At 39.4% G+C, this 18,092-nt stretch overlaps 4 protein-coding genes across 28 annotated transcripts in view; 2 read left to right on the forward strand and 2 right to left on the reverse strand.

Annotated features, from left to right (window-relative positions):
• LOC136442179 (dynamin-1-like) overlaps positions 1-4,495 on the reverse strand; it is a 28,743-nt gene extending 24,248 nt beyond the window's left edge. For 22 of the 25 annotated variants that reach the window (XM_066438904.1, XM_066438890.1, XM_066438893.1 and 19 more), the window contains exons 1-2: positions 4,216-4,495; positions 2,310-2,386 (exon numbers count right to left, since the gene is read on the reverse strand). In XM_066438904.1, coding sequence (XP_066295001.1) covers positions 2,310-2,386; positions 4,216-4,382 — 244 coding nt within the window. In that variant the 5' untranslated portion in view covers positions 4,383-4,495. The remainder of the gene's footprint in view (positions 1-2,309; positions 2,387-4,215) is intronic. The other 3 variants (XM_066438901.1, XM_066438908.1, XM_066438902.1) reach the window with 1 other exon arrangement.
• A 1,271-nt stretch (positions 4,496-5,766) lies between these two features.
• On the reverse strand, positions 5,767-7,620 carry LOC136442180 (V-type proton ATPase subunit G-like). The gene is made up of 3 exons (XM_066438911.1): positions 7,488-7,620; positions 7,023-7,123; positions 5,767-6,688 (listed from the first exon to the last, which is right to left on the reverse strand). The coding sequence occupies exons 1-3, from the start codon at positions 7,567-7,569 to the stop codon at positions 6,518-6,520; spliced, it is 354 nt and encodes a 117-aa protein (XP_066295008.1). The 5' UTR covers positions 7,570-7,620; the 3' UTR covers positions 5,767-6,517.
• Positions 7,621-8,404: 784 nt separating this feature from the next.
• Positions 8,405-12,081, forward strand: LOC136441354 (alpha-aspartyl dipeptidase-like). The gene is made up of 7 exons (XM_066437604.1): positions 8,405-8,545; positions 9,289-9,377; positions 9,582-9,656; positions 9,905-9,984; positions 10,319-10,492; positions 10,928-10,987; positions 11,788-12,081. The coding sequence occupies exons 1-7, from the start codon at positions 8,445-8,447 to the stop codon at positions 11,956-11,958; spliced, it is 750 nt and encodes a 249-aa protein (XP_066293701.1). The 5' UTR covers positions 8,405-8,444; the 3' UTR covers positions 11,959-12,081.
• A 1,991-nt stretch (positions 12,082-14,072) lies between these two features.
• Positions 14,073-17,939, forward strand: LOC136441355 (zinc finger protein 665-like). The gene is made up of 2 exons (XM_066437605.1): positions 14,073-14,207; positions 15,416-17,939. The coding sequence occupies exon 2, from the start codon at positions 15,435-15,437 to the stop codon at positions 16,776-16,778; it is 1,344 nt and encodes a 447-aa protein (XP_066293702.1). The 5' UTR covers positions 14,073-14,207; positions 15,416-15,434; the 3' UTR covers positions 16,779-17,939.
• The last annotated feature ends 153 nt before the right edge of the window (positions 17,940-18,092 follow it).

Consider the following 18,092-nt stretch of genomic DNA (forward strand, 5'->3'; position numbering starts at 1 on the left):
AGTAAATTCTATGTAAATTCTATGTATTTCTTAAATTCTATTTCATGTCTATAATCCCTTTGCCTGTAAAATAAACAATGTAACTGTGGGGCAACATTACTTGTTTCTTGAAGAAAATATGAGATATGAACCTTGAGCACGTTGTAGGGAGGAGTAATCTCCAAGCAGATGTTGGAAAGGAGAATTGTATAACATTTCCTGTAGTTCTGTATTCTATTCTGTCTTTCTGACATTCATGTGCAACTGCCTGACCCTCCCGATGCATTATTTCTGTATTTTCTGTACACAAATGATGCGTGAAGGAACAAAAAAGGCTGACGGCACAGAGCAGGTTTAGCAGCACTGTACATGTGACAGAACTGACCCCTCATTTTAGTGGACCCTTCCATTTCATGGTTCGTTGGAAGCCCTATTTTCTAGTTGTCACGCCTGCATGGCTTGTTCAGCCCAATTTTTAGCAAAACCAATCAAGCTCTTGATTTGCCCATCTAACACACTGGAAGGCAGTCCCTCGAGACATCATTGCCAAACATGTAATCTTATAACGTCCTTGTATTGAATGCTATGTTATGATAGTACTTATTACATCACCAAGTTCATCAAATTCCTAGAAAATCTTATAAAATCATAGACCTAGACTAGACTCTTATAAATAAAAGTTCATTATCGCCTCCCATTCTATTTTCAACTGTTAGGAGGAAGAAGAAAGGTGGCTAAAAATACATTACAACATCACAAATCTTTCTGTGACCAAGTATTCAGCTCAGATATGTGCAAGCTGAAGAAATAATTATCTATGGCTCTGCAATAACGCAGAATTGTTATTCATAAATATAAAATTCTTGAAATAGAATAGTTGTTCAAATGACATGTAAAGGTTTATGGTTGATAATATAAATGTATGATATAATGTGCATGTTCTACATTTACTGGTATATAAGGCTAACACTGGCGTTGCTTGCATCTAACTTCTAAGTAAACATTGCGAGATGCTGTATGCATAATTCAGGACGTGCTGGTAGCAAATGAAACGTTGGTGACCTAACGAAGCGTGGGGTGGAGTCGTTCGCTGTCATTTCCCGTGACAAATCACTGCACACCGACAAATCAATAGGCATCCTTTTCAACCCAGAAAAATCAATAATACGTATACAAGTATCCAGCCATTGCCCCACGCCCAATGGGACCTGCACTGGGGTATACTGTTATATGACTGCTTCTGACACTAGGAAACAAATGTTAACTGGAACCAATGATGGTTCCACTTTTTCACAGTATGATCCAAGACCAACAACTGTTACTACATGCGAAACAGAAAACATATAATGGACTATAGTATGCTTCTCACACTGACAATGCAAAGACTTACGAGTGTTTCAATATTTTCACATTTTCTTTTTCATATTCATAACTTCTTAAATCCCATGAACTTGGTTGCTAAAGCCATTTCCATCTTGAAACATCTATTCTTCAAAATTACAACAAATAGTACCACTACTCTCTCTATTTATATATAACATTTACAAACAAAATGCACTTGGATTGTTGGAGTGGAATCAGGAGCTATAAAATGAGCCGAAATATTCCCGTTTGCTAGAGTGACATGTGACAGGTTAAAAAAATATACACGTATATTGCGTGAAAGCCTCTAATATTGGTCTACATGTACCTCCCCTGGGATTGAGATTGGATGACATACCAATAGGTCATCTCTTTCCCAGCATCACCATGTCCCTATGACCTTTCTAAAGAAGCGATGATTACAAAACATCCTGCGTTTTACTGTCTGAAAGTGATCTTATCCTTTGATGATGTGATTTTCTCACAGACACTATGGGACAATCCACCTTATCTACGTATAGCTTCGTTGGTCTGACTCACTCACTGTCACTCTTTGATGTCACACAGGGGATTTTACTTCAAGGTCATAGGAATCTCACGACCTTGGTTGACCTCAAGTTGCTGAAGAGCTAAATTGCATGATGTACATTTCTTTGCTACACAGGACTTTGCGCATGACAAATCAGCATGTGAAAACGTTGCACATGAAATGTTTTTGCACATAGTACAGCTACTAAAATAAATTGCTTCAAATACTGTGAGGATGAGTCACAAATTGCACATAAAAACACTTGTACATGTACCACTAAACAAATTACATTCAGGCAACAAGATTAGATTTATATTTGTGGTACAACAGACTATAAACCAGACAGTGAGGGAGGGTGCATTGATATGATAAAACAAAAAACAAATGATATTTGCTTCAAAATTCATAATACATATACATATTTCAATAAATGACCCACCTGCTTTAGGGTTGTGGATAAGCTGTAACACCAGGGGTCGTCTGGTCACAATGCCTGACCCTCGGGGTAGGAAGTCCCTAGAAAAAAACAAGCAAAGAAAATATTGATAACGAAATATGAGGTTTTGCATCTTTCATGGAACAAAACGGTGGGTATGTATGTTATGATATTAACCTATGTATCAATTTGTAATGGTATATAAACATCAAAACAACCATGCTTAGTTCAAAGTATAAGTGGTAATGTCAACACAAGCCATAACTGTATGCCTGTTTCATTTCACCAAAATAACACTGTTTTACGCAGTCATAAACATACATGTGTACACTTATCTCCTAGTACAAATGTGGTACATAGATTGTCCATGTATTTCACATTTTCTTGATTACACTAATCAGTATGCCATGTGTACCTGTGGACAGTACCACTTTAGTCATGAAGGTAATTTGCCCATCAATGGCACTTCAAAAAGCTGACGAGTCCACAAATGAGATTTATGACAAATTGTGATGGGTAGCGTGCCATTAGGTCAGCTATAAATGCAACTGTAGATCTCTGGCAGCAAAACCATTCCACACGGTCAGACCAAGGACAACAGTTGGAAGGAATACAAGATGTGTATATTCATGCAAGGGCTATGATGTCATGCAATGATGCCGTGCAACGCAGGTGGCTTTACGGCAAAGAAAAAGTGAAACAAAACATTCTTGGTTGATATGACCTTTGGCACAAGTTCGAGTTATCCCATTTTATCTAACACAAAGCACTTCATAATCTGACAAAAGCAGGAAATAGAAATGTCATTTGACGTTAGGGGCTCCCGTGTCGTCTGACGTTCTCAACTTCCAATCCAACATTGACAAATATTTCTTGTTTTCAAGGTGACCTTTAATAGAACAAACACATGTGAAAGATTGCTATGGATATTTCAAACATGGCAACGCAAACAAACTTGGCACAGTATTTGAACAGTTTAACGGGAATGTTAGTTTACTAAAAAGTTATGGTGAGGAACTACAAACGGAAGCACCTGTGCTTTTCCAAGTAAGGGAGCACCTATGTGACCTAATTGCAACTATTTTAAGAAGGCATGACTTGCTGTTCTATTGTGAACCATGACCTCATGTATCAAACAATAGAAACTAAACAAAGGGAAAGGTGTGAGTGAAGCCACAACACGGGTAACAAAGACAGGTAGCATTCAAACTGCAGGTGTATTTTCATTTAAAAACAAGTGCTGTGGCTTAAGTTATCAACATAACACAACACAAAATAAACAAAATCACTTAATGTGAAATGATAATTAAAAAGATGAGTACGTAATTCTTAAAAAAAAACTTTTCAAGATCATCAGCACTGAAAGAGGTAATGACAAAAGTAATTTGTCACAAATTATAAGGATTGACAGTCAAATTACGACAATGTCACCTCCAAATGAATTTTAGCATCAGAATCAATCATCATCATAACACTGGTGTCGTGCAATCCATTCGTGATAAGGGCACAAATTCCCCACAGGATCCGTGGGCTGACCCGATAGGTTGATTGAATTTCGTAACAAGTTTGATTAAAAATGTCAGATCGTGGTTGATCGGAGTGATACGCGGGGACTTGGAGGTTTGAGGAATTCTGCCGGCGTCTTGCTGAAGTGTAGATGACCCGGTGGTCGATACGGGATGGCACCGTATGTATGAGTTTCCCAAATTGGGCAAAGCGGAAATACATCCCGTCAGCTCAGCCAGCTACTGTTGTGATTCTCAAATTACGCTCTGCTCTGGGCGGATCGCCGCGTTTCCAGACTACACAGCTAACAAATCCTGAACCATAGCTCATTTGAGATATAGGAATTAAAGGTTTGAATAATAGATACCAAGGAATGAAGAAGTTGTTGATAATTTCTTCTCACCTGCCAACGAAATTTTCCAACACACTGCTCTTCCCGGCACTTTGCCCTCCCACCACGGCGATTTGTGGCAGGTCCAAGTCCATGCGATGCCCGACTTGGGAGAAGGCATCTTGCAGTTTGTTCACCAGAGGAATAAGTTCCTCCAGTCCCCTGTTAGCCCACGCCATATCGTTCGTGTAGACTTCAGAAAACGCCGCTAAAGAGGTAAGAGAATCACGTCTCCATCTTCCTCCACCCCCTTCTCAAAAATCAATATGGCGGCTGACAGGATAGTGAGCATGCGCACTTGGGACATCCCGTACAGCATGTTGGGATAGCCCGAACTAGCTTCCAGAAAATGACATATTCAAATCATTTCATAAAGTTTGTATCTTTCAAAACAATCTTTCAACTAGAAAATCATACATTATACGCAATTATGCTTGATAAGATAAGTCCAAAGGATCTAGTTTGCTGTTTTCAGGTAATATCAAGATGAGACACACACCCCTCTAGAAGATTTAGAATGGTCCGCATGAATCCCAGTCACATGCCTCATAGATGACGGATGTCACGAAGTATTACTTGTATAATGACCCCCAAGTCATTCCCTTACCCTTATCTGTGCCTCCCAGACACGCGTTCCTGACTCAAGGGACATCGCTCATGACAAAATGTCATCAGCTAGCTCCTATCCAAACTTTTCATGTCTCTACTCTAGAACATTCTGTTGTAACCTCAAAGTCAAACATTCCTGGGGCTCCAAGGACTGTCTTTAGAGTCCTTGATGAGGGCAAACAACATTGCTTTATAGTCCCTCAGTTCTCAGTGCTTGCCTAGATGTTGATTGTGGAAAAAGATAACAATTGCGTCATGATGTAAACCTGGTATGAGCCCACACTATATAAAATGAAAATACCACAGGTTCCCCAATGTTGGATGGCTGTTCTGCAGGATATCGTAATAAAGGCAGTAACTCATGAGGATGTGCACTATCTCTGTCAGGATATAAATACTTTTCAAACATGTTACCCATTTATTCATAGAAATTACATATTAGTCATTTGTATGCCCAGTAATTTTTTCATCCTTCAAATTATGAACACTTCAACTACCGCATCAATTCGGTATGCCCTTAATTAATCCTCCTGTGAAAGAACTGAACATCTTAGCTTCCAGACCAGCTCTTCTAAAATACACAGAACTCATCAATAAACAATCATCAATAAACAAAGACGAAATCAATAACCTGTGAAATTTCCTCTCCTTGCACCTCTTCCCAAATATTGTATTCTGTGATAATTCAAACTCAACATAAAAGGCTAGATATAAACTGCTACCTTGTAATGTTAGTTAGTTATAATGTTACATACCAACAAAAGAATGTCTGAACATGAAGTGTAGTATTAAATTAATCTGTTATTGAAGCTTATCTATGACATTTTAATGACTCATGACTCTGTGATGATTTACGTTGTAACAAGATCATCCATAATGGGAGTCTCTTTCTAAAAGTGCCTAGAAATTGTAAAAACTTATAATCTAACAAACAAACAAGCAACAGACAACATATTTCTCTTTCCAGATTTTACTTCAGTCTAGGAATGTTTTGACAACCAGTGGTGTTGAAAAATGATATGTAAAAACAATATGCAGTAAGTACATCTGTATTACAGAATTCACAACATCAGTTCTATATGAAGCTTACCTAAGAATCCTCTGCCAGTATCAGACTAGGTTAACATATAAATCATACATCTAAAAATCAAAAGCTTTGTATTCAGATGTCTAAGTCAAGATATTACCGGCTCTGAATGTGTCTAGTGCCATTTGCAAAGTACGGATGGATGCAACTAGAAGTGATAACCTCCTAGAAAATGAATCTCCAAATACAAAGCAACTATATGATGACTTTTACATATACTGTGTAACAAAAAAAGTAACAGTTCTTATCTATAGGGACAGACTGTCATAAGTTACTAGGCCAACATTGAAACAAATATCTGTTATTTTCATTTGACCATGTTACAGTCATGCAGCATCCACATAAGTCACATAATTCCAAGTCAAAACTACATCATTGACAAATTACTGACATTCAATTTCACCAGACTCCCAACACAATAATACATTTACATGTCACCACGTCTATTATTATATTAGTTAAATCTATATCTGACCACATTGAAGCTATGAACTGCATATTCCTTCAATTTCTTTCACTTCTTCTCGAGTGGTGGCAATGGTTTTCCCTAACATCCTAACACAAAATTACATTTCTAGCTTGTTACTAGTATGGAATATTCAGCACAATGTTTTGGGCCTAGTTTATTTTGAGATTTTGGTGAAGCTCAGGCCTAATGTCGTACACTAGCTCCAGGATTCGCGTCATCACTTCGTCCTTGTTCCCAGTGACGTTCTGGTTGAGTTCGTCCATCTTCTGCAACGTTTGTTCGTCCATGCGGCGCACAATGTCCGTTCTGGAGCCCATGTGCTGGAAAAAAACATATCATTTGTCAGATTAAAAGTGTTTGTATTCTGAAAAAGAAGGTTTGACATGCAATGATGAAAATCTGCTTAACCAAAATATAAAAATGCAGCTTTTATTGGTAAAAAATATGCTTTTTTTTAACTTAACCATCAAGCCGAAGGGATTGTCATAGGAATTGATGCATCCTTGCAAATTCTGGACGACCTTGGGCGTTTCATTTAGAGGGTAATGAATATTGATTAATTTTTTTATCATGCATTGTTTCATTTTCCATCACCTAATAACATATGATTGTTAGTTACACACACAGAAGAACAATAATAACCAGTTAAAGTACCTTTTCCTGATGGTCCAGAAACTGTTTTTCTCTCTCCTGCCGATATGTCTCTATCTCAGCCTGGGCCTCCTCCTTGGCCTGCTTCAAACGACGGTTTTTACCTGCAGAAAGATGAAGCAAATTTTGACACTCAAAATAATTTTGAGTCCACACACTATCAGTTTTAAGTTTTAACTATCAACCCGACTAGCGTACACTTTATTGCAGACGTACAATGTAATATTACATCAATCTATGACTAAAACATGACTTCAGTGGATAGTATTACGATACGATGCTTGGCAAAATTTTATAGGAAGGAAAAAGGCAGGTGTCGTGATGATACATGCCATGTAACATGATCATGACGTCAGCAACCCCAACATTTGCTCCTGAAAATGTGCAACTTCTGTCGAGATTAAACATCAAAATGTACAATATTCGTATTCTATGGAATGCTTATCACGTATCGGAACAGTTTCTTACGTTTCCGGGCCTCTGCAACCTTCTCTGCGGCGCGTTTCTCGGCCGCGAGTAGCTGCTGGATACCGGTGGTCTGACTCGCCATTTTGGGGATCTCGTGACGTCTGTGCAGGACCAGTCCACTTCCACACAGGGGTGTCGGTGGTCGGTGGCTCGGAAATTATTTCATAGTGCCTGGTATTGAGGTTTTTGTAACAAGGCGACTTTTCTGATAATCAAAGTTTTGCAGCTAAACCAAAGTATCATATATGCAGATTTTCATGCAGGGCTGTTACAATAAATCCTTTCAAAAAGTGACATTAAAATTCTAATGACGAGTTACTTCCATACAAGATCAAGGACGTTAACATTATATATAATGTCTTTGACGAGACTAATTAACTTATTAAGCATTTTAAAGTTATTTTAGCGACTTTCTTTGTGTTTGTAAATTAATGATTTCCATTTGATCATTAACTTCTTGTCCCAATCAATGATACTTGAGTGTATTTGAATATTTAAAAAGTTCTATTTGATTAGCTATAACGTTAGATTACTACATACCAAAGTTATTGTTTAAAAAAAAAGGCTTGCATAGGAATTGGTGCATCAAAATGTTGGAGAAAAAAAACCCGCTCCTATATTTCTCAGGGCCTAGGGAGACGTTGTCAAAGATGGAAACATCTTTAAATGGAAAGCACTTTTCAAAGCTGTTTTGCCAGAAAGCGGTGAAAACTTTTAAATACGCAAACCTGTATTGATCCCGGATTACTTAATGATACTCCACCATTATTGATGATCAGCTTCAACTCGTTGTGTCTATATAATGTAGCATTTTATCAATTATATGGTGGTTATAGTTTTCCAGGATATGAACTCACACACACGAACACACGCGCGCGCGCGCACGGAACAAACCAAACAGGCACGCCGTGATGAATTTTGAACAGCCCCAGTGAAAGTGCTGAAGTGGACGACAAGATGGGGTCGAAAAGACGTCTGCTGCTGGTCTCCAACTCTACTCTGCACGGAAGTGGCTACCTGGACCACTGCGAGGCGCAGATCAAGAGTTTCCTTGGAAGGTGAGGTCGTCAAGTAGCTACACAGATTGACTGTACATATCGAGGTTGCTTTCTTTAGCCTCCGAGTTATGTGCAGCTGTGCATCCGGCTCGCTCAAACCGCACATCGCGATCCGTTCGGTGAAACTCCTTGCCAAACTTGTAGATAAGATGCTCAGACTTATTTTTGATTTTATCAAAATAGGCTTGGAAAATGGACGTCTTTTCAGATTAGGCTCCAGTATTAAATATCGTGCAATACTGAAAACTACTGTGAACTGTATGGTAAAGTACCAGCACATATGTCACGCACGTGTCAGTTGTAGAAAGACCGTCGATCTTCAGAAAGCATGGGTTCATTATGAATTTTGGAATAACAAAGTTTTATAACTCTTCATGTACATTTTTGTACCATTTCCAGTTTGAAACGTTTTCCCTTTCTTCTTGTCACGCCATCGGCACACATCACGTAAACAAATGGTTAATTTATTGGCCTTTTTACAATGGAAACGCCCACTAACACCTGCTCAGCTTATGGGTTTCCGGAAAAGGTGAGCAAGGCTTGGTGGAGTGGGCTACCTCAGCAGGCTACCCTTTCTGGGCCTCAAGGCTATGCATGTGGGGTAGTGAAAACCATCTTTATTCATTTCCACACTACCTAAGAATATGGAGGCTTTAACAGGTTGTTCTAATCTCCAAGCAGATGTGTGGTGTTTTTATTTTTTCCCATCCATGTGTAACAATGTTTTGTGCTTATCTATCCAGCCAGGTGAAGACAGTTCTATTTGTGCCCTATGCTCTACATGACAGAGATGGCTACGCCAAGACAGCACGGACAAAATACGAAAGCATGGGTAAGATTATTTTTCCCCTGTCAATATTTCTTTTCACATATGCATTTGCTATCATACCAAGATGTTCTGATAGTACTGAAATCTGCCTCTTTGACGCTCTTGATAATCTTTTTTTTTTTCAAGTTACTACTTCACCAAAACAATGACTACTCGAGTTATAAAATTATTGCATATTTAACCTCACTAATGTTTTTGTTTTTTTAGGGTACAAACTGGACAGCATCCATGAGCAGCCAGACCCTGTAGCAGCTGTGAAGGCTGCAGAGGCAATGTTCATTGGTAGGCACCTGGTCTACTACACCAATTCTGACAGTACATTTCTGCTGCGATGTTTCACAAACAAAAAAACACTATGATTGACAGGATAAAGAATGGAGTTTTTAGGCAAACAATCTCCTTATAAAGGACTTCAGACTTTTTTTTCATGTGTCACTGTTTCTTGTGTCATATTGTCTCCTTTTGATTCACTTGACAAGGTTCTTTATTGTGTTGAAAGAGTAGATATAACACATAAATTGTTTGTACAGGTGGTGGTAACACATTCCGTCTCCTGAAGGCTCTCTATGACAACAAGATTGTCTTGGAGATAAAGAAGAGGGTGTTTGAGGTAGGATATATTAACACATCTTTTTTATACTTTCATGTTTAATGTAAAAATAAATTGATATACTAGTATACTTCAACAAGCTATCTATTCTTTTACTGCTAGTAAATGCACTACTTTATATTGCATGCAGGGAAAGGGATTAGTAACCTAGAATTTAGAAATGCTGAGATAAATATAGATAAAACAAACCTTTCAAAATTATGTCTTCCAACCTGTTACAGTTGTATTCAAACTTGCCACGTTTACGGACAGTTGACACTCTACCATGGTACTCCTGTTATAACATTCAACAATGATTAACTTAAAAGATAACTCAGTATTCCTGCCCCACCAGGATGGAATGCCTTACATCGGCTCCAGTGCAGGCACCAATGTCTCCACCATCAGCATCAGCACCACCAACGACATGCCCATCGTCCAGCCACCCACGTTTGAAGCCATCGGCCTGGTCCCCTTCAACATTAACCCTCATTTCCTGGACCCTGATCCTAACAGCACACACCAAGGGGTAAGTACAACATTAACCCTTGTTTCCTGTAGGGGTAAGTACAATGTTAACCCTTGTTTCCTGGACCCTGATCCTAACAGCTCACACCAAGGGGTAAGTACATTGCACATGTAAGCGCATTTAGTAGCCATCGACTTTTAAATGCTTTTTACAGAATGATACCTTTGAAGGCTTTTTCTCTGAAGCATCTTCAGAGCATTCACAAAATGTATCATACTGGTGCTAGAAGTACTTTGAAATATTTTTTGTTTAATCTGCTAAGTCAGGTTTGTACTCTATGTTATGTACTTTCTGTATTACATCTATGGCATGCTTACAAACATGTACATACAGTTTGTAAGAGAGCAGTATTTACCATTGGTGACCTGACTAGTACATTTTAGAATAGCTACTGATATATTAGATAAAAACTAATGGAGTTCATTTGTGTTTCAGGAAACCAGAGAGACCAGGATAAAACAGTATCATGAGGAGGATGACACACCACCTGTGCTGGTAGGAAACTCTTCCTTTTTCTTTACTTTTTATTATTAAAGCATTCTATCACTATGTACGTCACCCTTAGGCTACTGGAATTAATCTCCAAACAGATCTACATTTGTAGTGGCGGAAATACCGTACACATGGGCTAAAACAGCGCAAGTATGTGTTTGGGCTAATGGATACTGTCTTGTGACCGATAGATGTGCTTGGAGGTTACCGGAGTAGCATTATCTAATTGAAGAATCTGTCATGTGCAAATTGATTGGAAGATTTCAGAATTGATTTAGGAATAACTACTGTCAATGTTGAACTTTTGTGTAATATAATGGTTTTATTTTTGTGGTGACCTCTGCACCACAAATTCATTACATTGCAAATATATCTTTCCAACGTATTAGTACTGTACTACAGAATAGTTTTCCCTGCTACCGAGAACTAAAACTACCACGTAACTCAACTGTAAATGAATTTACAGTATCCGCAAGCAGTCTTTAGTCCCAGTTACACGTAGCCAAACATGGCCTCCCTACCTACCCCCAACCATGTCGGCTGAAGTTGGCTGGTGTTTGTCATGGTTGGCTGGTGCCTGGTGGTCAGCTGCTGTTCAGAACATTTTGCTGTGGACGGGACGTCTGGAATAGGTTGGCTGGTGGTTTGCTGGTGGTTAGGAATAAGTAAATGGTCAGGGTGTGTTAGGAGTCAACTTTGACTCTAAACCTATAGCTGTTCCTGACCTACCACCAACCTTGGTTGGCTAGTGGTAGGGAGCAATGTTCAGCTATGTGTAACCGTGGCTTTTCTTTCCTGCACAGGGTTTGCGTGAAGGAGGCATCCTCCATGTGGAGGGAGACAAGGCGACTCTGAAAGGGACGACCAATGCTCGCCTGTTCCTCAGGGGGAAGGAACCCACGGAGCACGAACAGGGAACAGACTTCAGCTTCCTTCTGGACACCAAGAACTACCAGCTGGACATCAAGCTGTGAAAAGGAACACAGGGGATGCCTAGAACACTGCATTTTACTTTATGATTTGGCTTAAGATATGATTTGTTTCTTCAGTCTTCTTTAGAAATTATTCCCATTTACACTACAGTTATGAAATTATGCTTGTGATTGAACTTTGAAAAGTCAATTGATACAAAGCAATGCTCGCGAATGAGTGAATGTGATGTTAAGTGCAAGCACTATCTCAGTGACATGTGCAACAACAGATAACAAGTATATATTCTAATTATGCCACAGTTACAAATGAAAGTGTGATAATCATACTGCTGCTCCTTAGTTAATACATGTTACAATTAGAGAAACTAGACTTCTGAAGCAAAGTCGACCCATAATTTCAAACACAAACATTGGACACATTTTCAACTGCCCAATTCCACTCTTTGTCAAGGAATCTACTGCTCTTGTGATGTCACATTATGCAGATTACTCATTCCTTGACAACCACTGGAGTTTCACAGTTGAATTTTTTTTTTGGGGGGGGGGGGTGTTGTGATGAAAATTACATGTACAGCTCAACTTTGCTTTATAATGATTTCTACCAACACAATTTAACTTTCAAGCTAATTCTAATACTGTTCAATGGAGCAATGTGGAATATTTTAGACTAGAGTGTCTTCGTTGAACATGATGAAATGTGCCAACCTATCCATTATAATGAAAGAAAATAAACAGCAATTAAGTTAAATTTTACTTACACAGTTTGAAAGAGGTTTAACATAACAGGTGTTTGTTGTACCACCGTCAGAATTTGGGATAGTCCCTAAGCCGAACTCTTATGAATAAAGATTACAATAAAACATGTCTGTATGTTTGGTTCCCAAGCATTGCCTTTCAACTTTGGACAGAAGAAATTATGGCGGTTACTTCATCTGCTGACGATCATTGCATCAGGAAAATAACACAAGTGAAAGTGTTTTTTCGAGGCATGTTGTCTTTATTGTTGGAGACACATGTACATTACCATGAAACTACCATGGCAGTGGGCAGAAGCCACATCTATACTTAGTGCAGCACAGAAAACACCTTTGAAAGTCTGAAGTCAAATTTTCATAAGAAATAATAACTAGTCGAACAATTAAATATTATCTTCTTATCAGTTCAAACATGCTTTTTTCCATATTGAAAATCAACCATTTTTTTAACAAGTAGTCTAGGTACAGGTTCAGGTCCGGACCTGTAAGCTGTACCTAAACCTGTGTACCTGTGCCTAAAATTTGTATAGGTACACAGCTCTACATACACTCCTCTCCAATCATCAAACTATGATCGCCTGATGATCTAGATTCTAATGTATTATAGACTATGGTCTTCTATGCAATATCAATGTATCACAATCATCATTATCTAATCACTATCTTAATCAAGAGTTATTGGGTTCACAAAATTACTTTCCAATATCAATAATATGATACCAAAAATGAGAGAAGTATACAATATCTATATAAAATATCATATATCATATATTATATCTATATATAATATCATAAAGGTTTGATCTAGAACACTACAAAAAATTTAGGAAAAGGAAAAACACAAATTTTTTTCAATAATCAATGGGGCGGACACCTTCCCCATAACAAAACTGTTATTCGTAAATTTCAACATAAACAGCAAATCATAGTTTCAGTCCCCACATTGCAAAGAGCATTCCCCCGTCCTCGTTGCGAAGTTGTCTGTAACCTGTTGTCACATCTCATCCTTTAGCAGACTCCATATGTATAGTTTGCATCGGACCGATGTAACTCTACTCTCCAAGCAGAGGAGGGGCTCCGACTGGTTTTTGACGTGTTTTAGGCGTTTTTGTATGGCTTTCTACTTTGCCATTTTTGTTGTCTCTACTTTTTGTTTGTAGAGACACAAAAAAAGGCAAAGTAGACAGCCCTAGTACACTACAAAAACGCCGGATAGCCGGAACCTCTCCTCTGCTTGGAGAGTACCATAATTCTGTATCAATCAGAACGTCAGTGCTTCATCAGCAAGGAAACCGCGAATTAAGACGTCAGTCATGGAGCCTGATTTCGAGGCTAAAGTAAATCACGTGTTCAAGTGGGTGTATGAGAGGCAACCCCTGATTGGTCACAGCATATGCAAATCAGTCAGCTTCAGACAACGGAGAAAAGTGGTCACTTGTCAGGCGAGCCGATGCTGTGAGCGGAGACGTCGACCGAGTTTTCCGCGGGACAGAAAGGAGGTTCATGAAGTTGCAAGTTACCGCTGATATTCACAGGGTGATGTGCTGTTCTTAAGTCTCTTTCGGATTTAATTAACTTGTAACAAACGTCAAGAGTAATTAATTTTCTTTGTAGTCGCTTAGAGTGTAAACAGCTTTTATATATCATCAGTCAGCTTTGATAAATACATGTAGGTCAAAGCGGATATAGGTTACATAGCTTTGACTTCTAGTCAGAATTTTGAAGAAGTACGTAGCTTCTAACAACCGCACTATGAAATTCCGTCATATGTGTTCCATGATGTGCGATTTTGGGGCCTTTGCTGTGAGGAAGACCGATTTCGGTATTTTGGGGCCTTTGCTGCGAGGAAGAAAGAAACGTGACAGATGGTTGCTATTGATATGTAAATAGTTGTCACCAGACTTCTGCAGAGCCATGAATAGCTGAGTTACACACAAGAGCTTTTTGCTTGAATGGATTGAACCAAGGAGGATAAATACTGAGTCACTTTTCATACGAATAATGGCTGTACTGACTGTAATCTCAAAGCAGATATAGAAAGGCAAAATCGTAACGTATCAAAAGGCCTCGGTTCCGCGGAGAAATGTCTGCATTCCTACATCTGCTTAAATATTGACCCGGGCTACAGTTTAGCCAGGGCCTGGGTACCCAAATAGTTGTTCAATGACTTTCACTACAGTACATGGAACCAAGTACTAAGTAACGAGGTCCTTTTGAGAAATATGTCGGAGGTCTCAATGGTTTTCCCTAGCTAAATAGACATGTAGACCATTTTGTTATTCCAAGGACATTATAATGTCCTTGGTTATTCGAAGGAATTCGGGAAAAAGTGGTGTGAAAAGCAAACATTACCTCCAAGCAGATGTAGGGTGTGGCCGGCTGCTCCGAGTAACCAGGAGCTTGCAAAATGTTACGAATTTGCCTTTCTACGTCTGCTTGGAGATAACTGAAAGTTCTTGCTTTTGACTGAATACATGAACAATTAGCTAAGTCTACTGATGCAGAGGAGTGAGTAAGGTTGGGAGGCCACGGGAAATATAACCAGCGTTGGCACATTCACGGATTGAGAATACTGAATTGTATGCTAGCATTAAATCCGGGGTAAACAAAACTATCGGGATAGTGGTATTGTGATGGTTTTACCCCATATTTTCGCCAGAAATACACTATAAAATCTATACTTTTATGCATTTCACTAGGTTTTTCAAGCTTTTAATGAAAACGTATCAATAACATTTCTGCAGGACCAAAGACTTGATCAACATGGCAACCGCAGCTGCATCTCATCTGACATCGGAGCAGAAAAAAGATGGACGTGGAAAGGCTTTTCCGCGTACACACCAGTGTGGCGAATGCGGTAAGGAGTTTAATAAAGTGAGTGAACTGAAGACTCACATGCGGACTCATACCGGTGAGAAACCGTACAGATGTGAGGAGTGCAGCAAGCAGTTCAGTCAGCTGGGTAATCTGAAGACTCACATGAGGACCCACACTGGCGAGAAACCTTACAGATGTGAGGAGTGCAACAGGCAGTTCAGTGCGCTATGTCATCTGAAGAGCCATATGGGGACTCACACTGGTGAGAAGCCTTACAGATGTGAGGAGTGCAGCAAGCAGTTCAGGGAGCTGGGTTATCTAAAGAGTCACATGCGGATTCATACTGGTGAGAAACCTTACAGGTGTGAGGAGTGCAGCAAACAGTTCAGTCATCTGGGCCATCTGAAGAAGCATATGAGGACTCATACTGGCGAGAAACCTTACAAGTGTGGGGAGTGTAGGAGACAGTTCAGTGCGCCAGGTAATCTGAAGGTGCACATGCGGACTCACTCTGGAGAGAAACCCTACAGATGTGAGGAGTGTAGCAGGCAGTTCAGTCAACTGTATCATCTAAAGCAGCATATGACAACTCACACTGGAGAGAAACGTCACAGATGTGAGGAGTGCAGCAGACAGTTCAGTTTGCTGTGTTCCCTGAGGATCCACATGCGGACTCATACTGGAGAGAAACCATACAAATGTGGGGAGTGTAGCAAAGTGTTCATAGACTCGAGTTCTCTAAAAGTTCATATGCGCACTCACACGGGTGAGAAACCGTATACATGTGATAAGTGCAGCAGACAGTTTAATCAGCTGGGTGCTCTGAAGCGGCATATAAAAACTCACACGGGTGAGAAGCCCTACAAATGTGTAGAGTGTAACAAACGGTTCAGTCAGTCAGGTAATCTGAAGATGCATATGAGGACTCACACGGGTGAGAAGCCCTTCAAATGCGGAGAGTGTAACAAACGGTTCAGTGTGCTGTGTAAACTGAAGACGCACATCAGAACCCACACGGGTGAGAAACCTTACAGGTGTGATCAGTGCAGCACACAGTTCAGTGAGCTGGGTCATCTGAAGAACCACATGAGGACTCACACTGGCGAGAAACCTTACAGGTGTGAGGAGTGCAGCAAACAGTTCAGTCAGCCAGGACATCTGAAGAGGCATATGATAACTCATACTGGTGAGAAGCCGTATACATGTGATGAGTGCAGCAAACAGTTTAGTGAGCTAAGCAATCTGAAGAAGCATATGAGGACCCATACTGGGGGAGCGGGCAGCTCATGATCAGCAACTGATCGATAGTGATATTAAGATGAAGACGACACATAACCTTGATTAATTGCAGCGTCGCTGGTTTCGTTAAGCGATCCGTAGTTTAGTGAATTAATGTAGAGCACTGAATGGACTCCATTGAAAATGTGAAGCTAACATTAATAGCAAATGTAGACAATTGGCCTGAATGGTAAAGAACAGTTCATCGGCATGTAAATTAAGGCCTGTCTGTCAATTTGCATACTGCTTTCCCTGCTTAGCACTCATCATTTGGGAAAGACTATGGTAGTTAAACACACACCACTACCAGTGGACTAGCCCCCAGCTGTAGTGACTTTCCCAAAGTTGTGTGGCCCAGGGCTGCCGAAACGGAGATGGGCACCGCCTTATGCACCGTCTGGTGCGGGGAGGACTTTAACCAACTTAACTTTCTGTCAATTTACTTACAATTTTGAATTAGGTGATAGATATTGGAATTACTGCTTCGAATAATCTTTGTAAATAGATAACCAATCTTTATAATTAGCTGTGGTATAAATGTGACCTTGCTTGTTATTCTAGACTAATGCGTCGTTGTCTGTAATTTGATATGTTTTTTGCAAAGGAACTATGTTCTGTAATCATATTGAGATCTATTGTGTATTGATCCTTCTCTAGAAGTGTGTATTAGTATTATAGTTGTACATGGTTCAGCACCGTTCACCTTCCGGAATTCCGTAAGGACAACACTTTCCACACATCTGTTAGAGAGCTAGTCTCCCTCTTTATCTTGGTTAAAGTTAGTGAAATTGTTGCACTTGCCACTTTGCCTTACTATCATCTATGTAAATAGTAACTCAGCTCGGTTAGTATGAGAACCCATACTAAGATCTTCAATTCCCCATAGAATACTAGTATTCAGTTAGTGTAGATGATAGTCTCACATTGTGTAGGACCGTTCACTTGACGTAAGGTCAACACCTTACATACGTCTTTATCTGGACTAACATAGGTAAAATTGTCGCACTTGCCACTTCGGCTGAATATATGCTAAGTTTGTTAAAAGATTTTAAAATAATTTGTGGCGAAAATATGATCTAGAAATTTGTTTTGATTTATTGTTATGATATTATCCTTTTAGAGCTAGATATTAATTTTGTTGTCTGTTTTGTCAATAAATTGGAACGAATGTGATGCGCTGTTGTATTTCTTGCAAGGACAGGAATTCAGAATGATTATAATGAGCATAAAGTTACAAACACATTTGCCAGATTGTTCGCCTGATGAAATGGCTTGTTGTCCATATTTGCAACATACGTGTTTGCTTGATAACGGAAACAAATCGTA

This window comes from Branchiostoma lanceolatum, chromosome 9 (assembly GCF_035083965.1).
Source record: "Branchiostoma lanceolatum isolate klBraLanc5 chromosome 9, klBraLanc5.hap2, whole genome shotgun sequence".
Lineage (NCBI taxonomy): Eukaryota > Metazoa > Chordata > Leptocardii > Amphioxiformes > Branchiostomatidae > Branchiostoma > Branchiostoma lanceolatum.